Here is a 15,987-nt window from a genome sequence, read left to right on the forward strand (position 1 = left end):
CAAAGCCACCCAGAAGCGGAAGCTCCGTTTAGGACAAAGCCTGGTTCACCGTGTCAGCCCCAGGTGCAGCTCTGCTCTGTGCCTCACTTGGCTCACCAAAGCTCCTTCACAACCTGGATGTCACAAGGATTCCTGTGTGGTACAGAAGCCAGCATGGTGCTCTGCACATAGCAGATTCTTGACCCTACCTCCTCCCCCAGGCCAACAAAAACAGTCATCCTGCCCTGAAATGCATGTTTGATCATGACCAGTTACTATGTTTTTAATTTTTTAGCTGGTCTTAATTGACTTACATGTCCTCATCTGATATAACAATGCTTTAATACCCATTTTTGAGGTGGTACTTCCAAATCCACTGATGAATGCAGCTAAACTCTTACTTCAGATCCCAAGTCAATAATCTCTTGTAAGCCATCACCCAAGCACATTCTGGATGGGCTCCCACCTCCCTCCTTCCAGTAGATCCTTAAAATGTCAGGTTTTTGAGGCTAACAATTTATTTCAAATAATTTAAGCTACTCTTTTTGCTGGATCTTCACACACTCAACCAGTGGCAGCCGAGGGGGCCTATGGCAGTCAAAGGGGTCTGGTGCTTTCAAAGACTTCAGTGCACTATGTTGGAAATGTTTCCCAAACCCAGACGGTTACACATGGTATTCATGGGCTAGCTTTAATGCAGCACTGGGCCAAAAGACCTTTCTGTGATGACTAAACTGTTATATAAATGTGTGTGTTCCAATATGGTAGCCCTTAGCTACATATGGCTGCTGAACACCTGAAATGTAGTGTGACTCATGAACTGAATTTTAAATTTTATTTGCTTTTAATAAAGTTACAGTTAAATAGCCACATCTAGGGGACTGGATGTAGCCCAAGTGGATGAGCAGCTTGCTTCCCATAGATGAGGTCCTGGGTTCAATTCACAGTACTGCCAAAAAAAAAAAAGCCACATCTGGCTAGTGGTAACCAATTTGGACAGTGCAGCTCTAACACATCGAGGTTTTTAATATGCTATGGCAACTTTAGAAGACAGTATTCTTTACAAACCAAAGAGGTGCTCAATAAATATCTGGAAGTTACTCTATCATCGATAACTTCTATCCCTTATCTTTTCTAGCTACTGTCAAATGAAAATTCAAAAAAACAAGGAAATAGCAACAATAAAAACCCATACTACTTTAACACCAGTCTCCCTTGAATAAAGCTAACAATTTTTAATATACAGCTGTTGCATAGGAAATATAAGAACTAAAGTCACCAAAACAAAGAATTGGAAAAATAAGCATACTAGAAGTTATTTATGTTTAATGCTTAAAAGTCTGAACGCACAAACAATCTACCGTTATAGAAGTACTGGTGGTCAATACAATGCATTAGAACTATGTACAATGCACAGTTTAGTATCAAAATCTTTCTACACTGTAGAGTTTTACGAAACTGTTAATGACATCAAACACAAAGCACTTAAGACACCATTTTTTTTTCTGCTACCACATTAGGAACGTCATGGACAGTCCATTTCAACTTGCAGCATCCATCCATTTCTAGTATGAAATTAGGTAATTTTCTACTTATACAATAAAGTTTATCTACACGGTTCTTTTGATTTTGATCCATAGCAGCAAAGGCACTGTACATCAGCAGATCCACAGACTTAAAAGATTTTTAAAGCATTCAAACAAAAAATAATTAAAAAAGGAGTCACATATCATAGTTTAACAGCAACAACAACAACATAAAAGATAACACAATGTTTCTGGCACAATGGCACAGCCTGTGTCCACTTCAGGGACATCCAAGTAAGACATGGAAAGAACCGGAGGTAAAGAAAGCAAGTCCTCATCCCAGGTGAGAGTCCATTCTTTCTATTTTCAGAGGGAGGTCCTTGCAAATCCTCCTCTGCTGTCCTTGTTCTGTGAAAGACTTGACTAGCACAGTGGTGGGAATCCTTCCCCATATCTGTGCAATTCCCAAAGAATGCCAAAAAAAGCCCGTAATTTCTTGTAATGACAAAACTGCCCAAAGATACATACTGCCCTTTGGAAAGAAATGTGGCAAAAATATCCAGAAGGGATTAATAAGAAGTTGTCTCTTTGAGGCCAATTATTTTGTTCATCTGTGTACAGTACAATTAAAAAAGGAATAAAAAAACATATTAAAGACATTTGCCAATGAGGCAAAAAGAAAAAGAAAATGTCCAATTATTTTTATAGATTATAATCTAAAGCTATAGATATATTGGTTAAACTTGTCCAAACAAACTTAAATGAATATGACTTGGGCTGTTGTTTTCTAATTGTTCAGCCAAATTTCCAAACTTCTTTAAAATAGGTAAAAACAAAAACAAAAGATGAAAACCTAACAACACAGCAACATATTGCTTCCATGTATAATTATACATTTCACATCTCTATACAGTCATTAGTCTACATTTAGTGACATTTTTAATCATTTATTTTAAACCTTTTCCCCTCCTTTGCCAAAAAAAGGGGGGAGGGGTATCAAATACAATGCACCTTCATTATCAATGCAGGAGCAGACAGCTTTATTTAGTCAGTCATTGTTAGAAAGCCTTCTTTAAACAAAATAAATATATTACAACTATAATACATAATTAAGATTCCTTTCACTGTTAAGTATGCTTATTCCGTGTTCTTCCAAGTAGGTATCTGAAGATTTGGTATCACAGGTTCTTAATAAGTATTCACAATTAAAAAGTGAAGTAGGAAGTGGGGGTTAAGGAAGGGAATTAAACTCCACAACTGCAATGAGTATTTGAAATCCTTGGTTTTAGATAGGGGGAGGGGGGGAGAGGGGGGGAGGATGATAGAGCAAAGTGCTAAAAGGAGAAGTCCTGTTTGCATGAAGATTTGTCCTTAATAAATAACTTCATAAACCGTGGCCTTCTTATCCCCAGAGCCGGTGACAATATATTTGTCATCCACAGAAATGTCACAGCTAAGCACCGATGAGGATTCTTTGGACTAGGAAAGAAACATAAACAAAAACATTAAATATGGAAAGAAAAACCTAAGCACCAAGTGACAGAAATGAAGGACTTTGAGCAAAAACATTCCAGTGGCCAATGAGGAATCTCAAGTGAAGAAAGGCAGTTGTGGTGCTTCCTTCCAGGGGCAGGGCTGGATCCACACTTAGGTGCACTGGCCGGGGACAAACTTACCCTGGAGACGCAAGTCAGTGGGTAGGAGCAACCTTTCCCAATTCTCCAGATGGTTCAGTAGGGTGTTATTAGTAAGAAAAGCAACTCACTCTGAGTCAGATAACTTGGATTTGGGTTGAGCTGTGAAACACATTACTTAAAGCCTCAGTTCCCTCATAAAAGTAAATAGGTAGAAACATTCTACCTGTCTGCCACCTAGAAGGGCTGTCACAGAGTTCACGTCACGTAATACACAGGAAAGAGCACTGAAAACATTATTTTTGAGATAGGGAATGTAAAAATATTCCTATTAAAAAGTCTAATTTTCCCATGTAAAATGGAATATTGACTTGTGAGGGAGGAGGGATTCATTGGTTAGAAAGAAAAATGTCCCATACTTAAAAGTTTTGGATGCCATGTCCAACTATATGTTCAATATGAACTTCTAAATGAGCTATGCTCATAAAACAACAACAAAAATTGTGACAGGATTTTGACAAGGATTCTGAATATTCTGAACATTAAGCCAGGATACACATAGATACAATACTTATACTTACTATAAAAGATCTAATGCATTTTATTTCGATTTTTAAAAAAGTCCTGGTGGATCATCTAAAAGGTTGTGATCCATAATATGAGAAACACTGCACTAAACTGTAAGCTTCCTGATGGCAGAAATCACTTAGTTTAGTCCTAATGATTATCTTGTACAGTATTTATACTTTGTATTTTTTGTATTCAATTGAATTAGCTCACTCTATAACTTAATACCACCTTGGCCAAGGAAACTACAAACCTGTGTGCTATCCCAAAGAAAAGAACACCTAAAAAAATAACATCCTAAATATATAATAGAAGTTAGTTAAAAAGGGAAGTCTTTACCTTTCCTGTGAAATTCCCATTTATCAACAAGAGAGAAAGAACAAAAGAATCTCTATGTATGTACAATTTCTACAATTTGGTCTATTGACAAATAATTTCACAAACTGCACAAAGTTCCACTGAGTCAACGGGAAGAAGAAAAGCTTATAACATTAATCAAGATTTATTGAATTTTTCCATAAGACTCTTCTTTGAGGAAAAAAAAAATAAAGAAATACTACTAATCAGAGCATTTAAACAAATCGATCAGGTTTGAAACATGAAGATTAAAAAATGACATAAGGGAAAAAATGTACAGAAGACATGAAACCTCTTTACTTTAGCACATACAAAGGGATCAATGAATGCCCAGTATGGGGGACAGTGCAAGGGGCACAGCCTTGGCTCTGGGGTCAAAACCTGCGAGATGAACCCCAACTCCCTCCACCACCAGGTAGGGGCTGCCTCCTCCCTCCCTCAGCTCAGTTTCCTTCCCAGCAGAAAAGGAACAATACCGGCTCCTATGTCCTAAGGTACTTATGTACACTATTCCTCTGAAAGAAGGCTCAGGTCAAGCAATTGCTACACAGTGGACAAACAATAAATGTTACCTGGAATATGCTGGCCCCGTAAGGTGTTCTCCAGGCATTCAGAAGGTTGTCCTTTCCAGTGCTTACAAACCATTTGCCTACAGGAAGGGTGTTTAGAAAAAGGCAATGTTTGCATCACTTTGTCAGACAAACGAGGTTTGCTTTACAGAGCATTCACAGAAAACTCATCCTATGTGAAACAAACTTTTTTCCCTGAATTTTCACTTCAAAAATGGAATGAATTATTTGGACTTATGACAATGGTGAAGTAGATTGATGCTAAGAAATTACATGGCATTAGGGAAGTAGACATGTGTAAAGAAATAACACAACTCACAAGAGAACACATCAATGAATTATTGGACCTGACTTAGAATGAAGCAAAAGGAGGGTGGAAATAACAATTCTGGTTGACAGAAAATGGACATGAGGAGCCTGCTTACCACAGTGGGCAAACTTGAGTGACAGCACGCAGCTCTCGTGAAGGTGTAGCTGGTATTTGTCTGGCTTGGTGACATGGAGCACTTCCACATTACTGTTCTCCATCCCGACCGCGAGCCACTCTCCAGTTGGGCAGTAGCCCAAAGAAAATATCTAAAATTGAAACAGTAACAGTGATGCCGGCTACAGAGGACATAATTTACTTTAACTGGGAGGTACCCTTTCTTCTGAGGATACTATTTAATATAAAGGAAACCAAGATAATTTGAATTGCGCAGAAAGAAACCAAAACCATTTGCGTGATTCATAAAAGCAATGAGACAGAGCTCCACAATATAATTTACTAATCGGTTATGTAAAATGCAAATATACACATACAGTAATGGTCTCTGAAATAAAACCTGCTAAAAGATTATAATAAATAAGATGTTTTTATCCTTTAATAAAATACATTTTGTCATACTTTGACAGAAAATGATGAAATTTTCACAATTATCTAATCCAGAGTTAAAAGTGATTTCTCCAAGGCAAAGTGTCCCTTAATTTCTGTCCTGTAGTATGTCTTATGTTTAATAAAATTGTGTCTCCTAAATCACAGGCATAGACCGTACCTGTGAGGTGAAGTCGTGCTGCTGCAGCTGCCGCCCCTCGCGCAGGTCCCAGGACCTGACCGTGTTGTCCAAACCGCCGGTCCAGAGCTTGGTGCCATCGTTGGAAATGTCAATACAGCTGGCTCCGTCTGTGTGGCCCTGGAATTGCCTGAGAATGTAAAAATAGGGGAAAGTCTTTGAATAGTTAGTTTTAGTTGACACAATTCTGACTTCCTTGGCAATGGATTTCATTGTGGCCCCTATTTGTAGATGATTGTTTTGGTTTATTATGTTTCCTAATCACTCAAAGTAAAACAAAGCAGATATTTAGAAATTAAAGTTAATTGAGATGCTGAATTTCCCATACTTTTTATTTATGAACACTTAAGGTAGTTTTTCAAACTACTCTTACACCAAAACATGACGGAAAATGAAATAAGCAAAAGAAAACATACACCTACTTGCATATGAACTAATAGAAGTTACAACCTGAGATCTTGTCTATCACTGTGATATGTAAAGGAAGAGATAAATAATGAGGAGGTAAGAAATATCCTCCCATCTGCAAAGGCTGGGAGTGGGCACAGGAAGCAGTAGAACAAATTCTGCTAGTGAGCAGCAATGCAACTGCAGGTGGCTGTGCAAAGAGGAAAGGCCATACTCTTAAGCTAAGGTCTGTGACTGTGGAAACCCCATGTGACACAGCTGCCACAAGTATCGCCTGTCACAAAAGGTGCAAAAGCCACTGAGGGATGAAGGAATTAGAGGCAGATCCTCATAAGAGTCTCATGCAAAAAGGAGAACAAAAAGAGGCTCATGCAAAAAGGAGAACAAAAAATGACAATTGTTTTATTTTTGAAAAGGTATATAGAGTTCAATTCCGTAAAATATTTTACAGATGGAAAGTAAAGGCCAGGACTCCTTTCTTTATACATTCTCCTTGACCTGGAGCTAGATTTGATTAGATCCTTCTCCCACCCTCTTTAGCTGATCATCACTCTTGCTTTCTATCCTCTTCGCTGTTGACTTCTGGAGGGCTTGCAAGACTTTCCTGATTCAAATCAATCCTATTCAATATCACTGCTAAGCAGACATTGTAGTTATGTTTATCCACACTTCAAGGTGGGGCTGCAGGTAATCTAGACCATTTTGGGGTTAGCAGCATCCAACACAATGCCTAGGCTTATGGTGGGTCCTCGATAACTATTTGTTGATTGAATAAACATGTCAGGTACATTCAGACAGTGCCATGCAGAGGAGTCTTTGCATTAACTATCTAGCAGCGATTTGTTAATAAGCACAGATGTCTAATGAGCTCATAAGGTCACAGAAACCTTATGTAAAATAATGATATCAAACTGACCTCATCCTTTGGTAGCCAGCATTGGTGATGCTTACTATAATGTCCAAAAAAAAAAAAGAGAGAGAGAGCAGGAGAGAACTCCTGCATTTTATAAAGTTCAAATACTGCAGGAAACAATTTTACATTAATACTTTGTTCCTAGTGTTTAAAATGGATCCATTCTTAACAATTTTTAGAAAGGTAATTCCATTTCATCTATCTAAATACAACACACATGAAGCACGGTGGCACAGTGTGGTAACAGATCCTAGATGCTGCTGACCTACCTCACCAGCGTCTGGTTGTGCAGATCCCACACGGCGATATTGCCGTCGCTGCAGCACGAGAAGCAGACCTTGGAGTCGGGGCTGATGGCCAGGGCGTAGCAGGCGGGGGCCGACGACGTCAACTCTGCCTTGATCCGCGGAGTTGGAGCCGCCAGGTCCCAAATGGACAAAGTACTGGCTTCGCCTCCCACTATGAGAGTGCGACCATCAGGGAGCAATCTGCAGGAACGGATGTAGTTATCCCTGTTCTGGGGAGACAAAAACCATCAAGAGATTACTCACGAGGAAAGGAAAACAGCATTAACATGAAAGCAGAAATCCATAAAAGTATTGTGTTCTTTCATGGTTTTAATGAGCCATTTATACTTATGACAATGATAAAGTGAATTAATGTAAGAAAATTACATGAAATTAGGGAAGTACTTAAACTTGATCTACAAAATTTAGTTCTGATATTTAATCTTAGTTAGCATCAAAATGCAAAGATCTAAACCTCTTCCTACTGCCAACCCCCATTATATTCATCAACGGCTTGGGTCACTTACACAGACACAAGCACATTGGAGCAAGAGCACTGATAATCCTGGACTTTCCCTAACTGGGAACACTGGTAGACGTGGCTGGCCTTGAGAGGTGTTGCCGCCACCGCCAAGAGTCATCCAGGCAGTCTGTTCCTGCTGCATGGCACCGTGTCACTGGCCAAAAGGCATCAACTGGAAGCAAGGCTTGATCAAGGAGTGTTAAGTGACAGAAAAATAAAATTCCTCCCAGCAGTATTCTGCTGGTGTAAGGGAAGAAAACCAAACAAGTGTCCCTAATAACTCAAGGAAAAGTATCAGACAGCTAAGTGACTCTCTATTGTTTGTCACATGATATATTACGTTACTCTTTGCATGTGACATACTATGATATGCACTTCCATAGAAACCATTATGTAGACTCTTATTTTTCTTAAGCCCTTTTTCAGACTTAGTCTAGGAAAACAAGGGTTTGCCTTTTCCCACTTACTGGGCAGGGTTAATGAAAACTGTTTCGGTGCCATGTGCCACGTGCCACACATGAAGAAATGGATAAATTCTGCCTAAAGGAACCAAAAGAAGACACTCCTCCTTGCCCTCGGCCCTTTAAATCTCAAAGTGGGAAGCGGATGTAGCTCAAGCGATTGAGCTCCCACCCACCACATAGAAGGTGGTCCCGGGTTCCGTTCCTGGTGCCTCCTAAAGAAGATGAGCAAGACAGTGAGCAGGTGTGACAGGCAGGCACAGCAAGCTGATACAATAAGATGATGCAACAAGGAGACACAAAGAGGAAACACAATGAGAGATACAACAAAGTGGGGAGCAGAGGTGGTTCAAAGTGAATGAGCACCACTCTCCCACATGGGACGTCCCAGGTTCGGTTCCTAGTGCCTCTTAAAGAGAAGATGAGCAGACACAGCAAGCACACAGTGAATGGGCACTCAGAGTGAAAAACAACAAGAGGAGGGCAGGGATAAATAAAATAAGTCTTTAAAAAAATGTAAATACATGTATCTCAAAGTGAAAGACCAGAAATCACTGAAGACCAAATACCCACTTGTGATCAAAACTGTGTGGTATTGGGGAGCAGATGTAGCTCAATGGTTGAGCACCTGCTTCCCAATGCGAGGTCCCAGGTTCAAGATCCCTGGCACCTCCTGAAAACAAAACAAATAACAAACGAAAAAACCAACTTGGGTGAGCCAGTGTAGCTCAGCGGGTAAGCACAGGTTTCCCACATGCAAGGTCATGGGTTCAATCCCCAGCCCCAGCACCTCAACAAACAAACAAACAAGCAAAGGCATGCGTGTGCTGCTTTTACTTTCTTTCAGTGCTCTCACTGGCCCTCCCTGCCCCTCGCCAGCATCTCCTTTCCTATGTTCTGCATGAAGGTGTGATTCACTCACCAGACAGTCGAGCTGAGAGACGGGGCTCTTGTTGCCTGGGTGGCTGATGTCCCAGACCTTGACGCAGCCCTTGCCCCCCGTGTACACGTGCCTCGTGGGGTTGCTGATGGTCACCGCGCACACCACCTCGCCGTGGTTGAGGGTGTTGATCTGGCGAGCGTGCCGGGGGATTCCGGGTCCGATGAGGGCATCGGGGGGGAACGGGACCGGCTGCATCTGACCGTCTGCACTAACATGGAAGGAGTACGCCCTAAGGCAGTGGAGAGGAAAATAGTTAGGAAGGGGGATGTGAAAAATGTTACTTAACTGCTCAGTGTAAAGACATGAAAAATAAAACATTTTGAGTGCCATTTAGTACATGCACGCAAGACAAAGAACACAATTTCAAAGTCAGAGAGAAAGAGATCAATGATCAAATCTTAGGCTGCCTCTTACTAACTACTTTGACATCAGTAGTGACTTAATTTCTCTGAACCTCAGTTGTCATTACTAAACTGGAGAAAAATGCTACTTACACTTCACAGAGCTGTTGGGAGAATTAAATAAGATAACCAATGTCAAGTACAGTGCCTATTACTTCAGGAATACTCTAAAACTTGCATGGCCTTCAACTTTTGTTGATTCAGAGGCTTGCGATGAGATTTTGCCTACCGATCAAATTCACTCCAAGCAAATGACTCACTAATGGAGACCAAGAAGCCAAAATTATGACACTTTAGGGAGTTGTAAGGTTCTAGGCTTAAGTGTTATAGCGGCCAACATGCAAAAATAAGGCTTACCTATTTTTTAAAAACACCTTGATCTGACTTATGCAAATCCTAGTAATTCCAAATGGATTTAGAACTCTGAGAAAAAGCATATGACTCCACTATCAGGAGCTGGACCTCCAGTTCAATACCTAGGAAAGCCCTCAGGTTGTGAAAGCATTTGGTTCTAAAATGAGACTTAAAGGTAGAGTATCTCACTCAGCAAAATGCAACTCTATTTTTAGGGCATGAAAGTCAGGCAATGCAAGGTTGTTGATGCATTTCCAGTTCCTGGAGGCAGGAAATGTCTGTGGTGGGCAGGAGGGAGCTGAGGGATCTCATGGGCACTTGTAAATTATGTCATTCTACTTTGGCGTGGAGTTTTGGAATGTGTTCTCCTTATGGAAAGACGTTTATGAAAGACATACAAAGGAAGAGTACTTTTGGGTGCACAACAGACAGGAGCTTGGACCACACTGCAGGAATGTTTTAAAGTGCAATTGTCCTGGGTTGACTACTGTTCTCCAAAATTTGGGACAGAAAGGGAGGAAGTTAGGCATAGATTTGAAATTCAAAAAAGTCACTGTAGCTGGGTGGAGAGTCGAGGAGGTTGTGTTGAATATCTGGAATGCTTGGATTTTGGAGAAAGTCAAGGTTGATGACAAGGTCTTCTCCGTGAGCCTGTAAAGAGGCAATGAAGTTGAGAAGTTCACTTTGGATGAGGTAGTCCAAGAACCAAGATGAGGATACTAGGGGATTGTCCCTGTCCATGTCAAAGTCACCCAGGATGATGGCAGGCCCTGAGTGGAGGAAGACCTTAAGCCATGTGTCATGTGTCAGTCTTTAATACACTGAGGAAATACCCAACAAAGTGGGGGAGAGGTGGTCTCGAATGACACAAATCTGAAAAGAGCAGTTTTTACAAAAGGGTGGAGGAATTAAAGTTCCAGAAGAGACAGGATGGGGATGTGGGTGATCCTTTATCAACCCCATCGCTGGCCCTGAGGATGGCAGGATGTGAAATAAAAGGTTACCATTTAGAGGGCTACAGGGGAAGGAGAGACCTCAGAAGAGAGCCAGGTTTCAGTTCGGGTAAGGAAGGGAAGATAGTAATGCTCACAGAGAAAAGCTGAGATCCTGAGGGATGAGGATTGAGCAAACAACTAATTGATTTAGTAATTAAGAGGTCATGAAGATTAAATCTTAGAAGGATGGGAAAGGAAGGTTATAACAAGTTTAGATAATGTTATACATTCTTAATGATAATTTATTTGAAGAAACATCCCCTCTAAAATCACTAAATGGTTTTTAAAAAGCCTTGAGAATTTAAAATCCAGGCAAACAAATTCCTCTAAGGTCTCCAATATGATAGTCTTCAACTCAACGAAGCCACTCTGTGAGCACATACTATATTCCTAGAACTACCTTATAAAGGGTTTAAATGAATTTCAAGAGCCTACTTGCATTAAGGATATAATGTGGTCCTCTGTTTGCCATAAGTGTATGTTAAAAAATAAGACTAGAAAGAATAAGGTGTTAATACATACTTCTTATTAGATTTCAACAGACTCTTTGATGTGTAACTGCTGAAGAGTACTTCTTGGGTCATTTCTACCACATAAAACATGTTCCTTATATTGCATAAAAAGTAGTTGGAAAATTGATAATACTCTAGGCAAAGCTAAAAGGAAGATGACATTGGAATTTAATGAATGGCCACCACATAATAAAACATGGTGCTGAACGCACAAATCATCTTACTTCATTCTCACACCCTCCTTGTTGGGGAGCTACCTACCCTGTTTACAGGTGAGACAAGGGAACCGCACAAAGTCAAGAAAGAGCATAAAGTCACACTTCCTGGTTGTCAGCTAGCAGAGTAAAAGTTCAAACCTGGATCTGTTGTTCTCCAGAACCCATACTCTGTCAACTATACCAAGTTCTTTTTACGGTTCCTGGTGAAGTGTCATTTGCCAACTGCATTAGTGTCACTCTATCACTAGCAGAAATAAACATTCTCAACAATCCTCCAACATATCAAACCTCCCTAGAGGAGAGAGGGGGAGGTCAAGAATGGGGAAAGAGAAGGGAGCATAGCTCAAGGCTCAAAAGTACCACCCAAATTATACCAACAGTCATCCTAATCCCATGATGCTTTCCACTGTCCACAACTCCCAAACCAAGACTGGTGCTGCTTCTTTAAATATACCCGTGGTAGCTTAGAGCTATGTACCCCAGAAAAAACATGTTCTTAATCTTAAGCCATCCCTGTGGGTGCGAACCCCTTTTAAGTAGGACCTTTAATTGAATCTTAATCCTATTATTGGAGTCCTTTATAAGTAGAATGAAATTTAGAGAGAAAGTCATAGAGAGAAGCCAGAGTTGGGAGTCAAAAGAACCTGGAAGAGAAAATGGAAGCCAGGAGAGGTCACCATGTGCACTGCCATGCCTCAGAAAAGCCAAGGACCAAGGATTCTTGGCAGCCAGTGCCAGAACGCCACAGTCTCCTAGGGGAGAGCGTTGCTTTGTTGAAGCCTCCAGTTTGGACTAAGCCTCAAAAACATGAGCCAATAAATTCCATTGTTTAAGCCAACCCACTGCATGGTTCTTTTGGCAGCTAGGAAACAACACCTAACACGCCTTCACCCCTTGTGGCCTCAGGACAGCAGCAGAGGCAAAAACCACTGACTCATCTACTCTGGTGGTTGCAGTATAGCTCTGGGTGCAAATGCTGGTGAACTCAGTTAAGTGTAATTATATAGTACCTGAAAAAGGGATGGCACCTGTTCCCTAAAGGGGGGTTGGAGTTATTTGATTAATTCTCTGACCTGTTATTTAGTCACTGTTTGAAACAGACCAAAATTTCACCTTCAAATACCTCACATTACTTGGTCAATAAGACTTGTCAGTCAGTCTACAACTATTTACAGAACATACAAACAGGTATATACAATTTTATGGGATTGATATTTATGTCTTTAACTCTCAAAGAACTCAGTCTAATTTGCCTTGTCTCCCTTATTAATCAATCAAATATTTATCGAGCAACTTAGTTATGGTGCCAGAATTGTGTATGATTCAAGAGGGAAGTTTACGGTAGAATCCGTGAAGAAGTTAGAGAAAGAAGAACCAAAAACATGCTGCACCAGATGAAGTAAAGAAAGGGTCATGGTCAGGCATGCCCAACACTGGGGGACAGGCAATGTGGGGAGAAAATCAGGGTGACGACTAAGTGCCTGAGTATGCAACAGCAAATAAACAAGTGATGGGAGGCTAAAAAAGGGAGAGATCAGCACACAGTCATTCACTGAACAAGTATGTACTGTTCTTGGCACTGGAGCTACTTCTGTGAACTGAACAGGAAAAAAAAAGTTCTTCTGTGTTTTCATACAACTTATATTAAAATGGGAGAAAGGAAAATAATGGCTATAAATAAGTATTTAAAAGGTATGGCAGAGAAAGAATGATGGGTCTGATGGGCTGCCAGGCAGAATGCCATGATAAAATGACATCATAGCAGAGATGTGATGTGAGCTACTAAGCCACCAAAAAAGTAGTACAGGTGAAAGCTAATGTCCTCAAGCAGGCAAGCCACCAGAGAAGCCTTCAGGAGAAGTGGGGCTTGATCTACTATGGAGGGTCAAATCTGGATATAGACAGTAGCTGAGAAAGCACTGGAGGACTGGTCAGGAAGCAGCATATGTGTATTATGTGTGATGACAGAGGATGTGAACAGGAAGAAGGATGACAATAAATACACACACATGACTAAAAAGGCAAAGGAGGTCTCTGCAGGGATCCGTCCCAAAAGAGAGGTGATGGAAAGCAGGCCATGGTTTTAAAGGAAAAGCAGATGTCTTTGTGTCTGAGAAGATCAAGACATGAGTAATAAAAAAGTGCACTGGACTGAAATGAAGGATTTGAAAGGAGATATGGTGGGAGAATAAGAAGAACGAGAAAAGGCTGGAACAAGTGGTATGCTATCTGCACACTTTTTATAGCTCAAGGAGCTGTGAACACAGAGACCCCAAATGCCCAGCTACCGGCATAAGAAGCGAACTGAGCAGGCCACCTTTTCTGGGAACAGAACAGAACATAAAATAAGACCACCCTTATTTCTCTTCAGTCTTTGAATCTGGCCTGTCTTCCCCATCCTTTCTTCTCCCATCATGCTCAAATTTTTAGCATTTAGAGGTTTGTAGATAATATTCAGACTTTCTAAACAAAAGAACTGCCTTGAAATCAGCAAGAGAAGTAGCGAAGATCTGACTGCTGGAGGTACCTCTGCAACTGGCATTTCCGTATTACAAATTGAAAATTCAAAATGCCACCCCACTACCTCTTTTACTGCACTAAGAGAAAATGAAAAGTACATTACAAGCAAAAAAATATATAAGCCACAGGGAGCCACCTGACAATTACCCCATTCCTCTGTGAAATGTTGCTTCCTGTCTGACAGTGTTCAAAGTCTAGGGCCAATGAGGGACCAGGGCTAAGTTCGCAATGAGTATAAAGGCACAAAGGAACTCACGGTTTTCCTCCTGGAATGCCCGTCAGGTTAGGAGGTATTGCTGGCACGCGCATGTGATGATGCGGATCAAATCCAACCTAGAATTTTTCCCAAGCAGAGCAAGAAAAACAAACACAGTTATACTAATTTGATATATCCTTGTCATTACTTCTGCTAAAATGTGGGGAAAATTGCTTCCTTAAAAATTTGATCTTAGAGATATACACAGATGTACTTATTGATGAAATGACAGGGTATTTAGGATTTAAAGTAACAACTGGGGATAGGGTATACATGAAAAAAATTATACTAATAATTACTGTAGCTCTTCATGGGAAGGAGGAGTTCATTATATTATTTGATCTACTTTTGTAGGTTTAAAATTGCAAAAGAAAGATGGAATATAAAAAAAGAAGAAACTCTTTACCTGACAAAAGGAAATGATCTTAGGACATAATTACATGCAGCTTAATTTACACAATTTCCTCCATAAATACCTGACATTCTACAAACTACATTGAAAAATGACAATCCTCTGTGCTCTGAAATGTTTTTAGTTTTTAAATGCCCACAAACATACCACTGGTGATCTGCCATAGGCAGCAGCTGCAGCGGCAGCAGCGGCAGCAGCACTCATCTGGGGGGAGATGTTGTGCAGCCCAGCATAGGCGGCTCCGGGACTGGTCAGCTCTCCGTTCATCCCAGCGTGGGGCACGATCCCAAACGGTGTTGGATATGGACAAGGTACTGCCATGGGGGTCCTGAGGCTCGAGGCTACAGACAAAAACGAAAGAGAACAAATAAGAAAGGTAGTGAAATCAGACATTCTTAAATAAATGGTTCAAATGAGCTTGTTTAAAAATTCTCAAAAGCCGTTCAAGTCTTCATGGGGTTCATTCATTCACCTTATTTTACTGAGCACCCACCATATGCCAGACATGGTTAGTGCTGGCTGCTTGGTTCAGGATAAAGAACTTTGTTTAACAGCAGCCTTTCAATAAAAGGCAGTCAAGAGTACTTTTAATGCACTTCACTCTTTAAATTCCTTAAAAAAAGAGGCATAAATACAAAGAAAACTGTTTTCTTACTAACCCAAGGGGTCAACACCTGGTGGCTTTCCAGGTACAGGCCTCAGTCCCGGGGTGGAATTACTGCCTGGGGTTGGCGCATCAGTTCGTGGAGTAGGGGTATTGGACTTTGACACCGGAGTAGTAGATTTTTCATTCTAACATGAGATATAATTGAATATATCAGTAATTAGAATGTGGCTTTAACAATGATGTTAAATATTCAAACAGTGAAGGAAAGGAAGATGAGAAATGGAAATGGTCTTCAGCTTGGACCTTATTTTTATTGATTAAAAACAGCTAATAAAAAGAATCCCTTGAGACTATGAAATCAATCAGTGTTCAGAACAACATAAATTTAAGCTGAAAAGGCAATAAAAATTTAGAGCAGAAAGCAGGTCATGGTCTGAATCAGAGGCTGAAGGATACTGACAAATCATGCCTGCTTGCTGGTGGCTATGGTTGG

General features: G+C 40.6%; 1 protein-coding gene across 9 annotated transcripts in view; it reads right to left on the reverse strand.

The window, feature by feature from the left end:
* Nucleotides 1-1,288: 1,288 nt before the first annotated feature.
* Nucleotides 1,289-15,987, reverse strand: part of TLE4 (TLE family member 4, transcriptional corepressor) — a 145,323-nt gene continuing 130,624 nt past the window's right edge. For all 9 annotated transcript variants that reach the window (XM_058301609.2, XM_058301610.2, XM_058301614.2 and 6 more), the window contains 9 exons: nt 15,547-15,679; nt 15,035-15,228; nt 14,476-14,552; nt 9,199-9,448; nt 7,275-7,522; nt 5,667-5,814; nt 5,058-5,208; nt 4,636-4,712; nt 1,289-2,984 (listed from right to left, as the gene is read on the reverse strand). In XM_058301609.2, coding sequence (XP_058157592.1) covers nt 2,877-2,984; nt 4,636-4,712; nt 5,058-5,208; nt 5,667-5,814; nt 7,275-7,522; nt 9,199-9,448; nt 14,476-14,552; nt 15,035-15,228; nt 15,547-15,679 — 1,386 coding nt within the window. In that variant the 3' untranslated portion in view covers nt 1,289-2,876. The remainder of the gene's footprint in view (nt 2,985-4,635; nt 4,713-5,057; nt 5,209-5,666; nt 5,815-7,274; nt 7,523-9,198; nt 9,449-14,475; nt 14,553-15,034; nt 15,229-15,546; nt 15,680-15,987) is intronic.

Source organism: Dasypus novemcinctus, chromosome 8 (assembly GCF_030445035.2).
Source record: "Dasypus novemcinctus isolate mDasNov1 chromosome 8, mDasNov1.1.hap2, whole genome shotgun sequence".
NCBI classification, from domain to species: domain Eukaryota; kingdom Metazoa; phylum Chordata; class Mammalia; order Cingulata; family Dasypodidae; genus Dasypus; species Dasypus novemcinctus.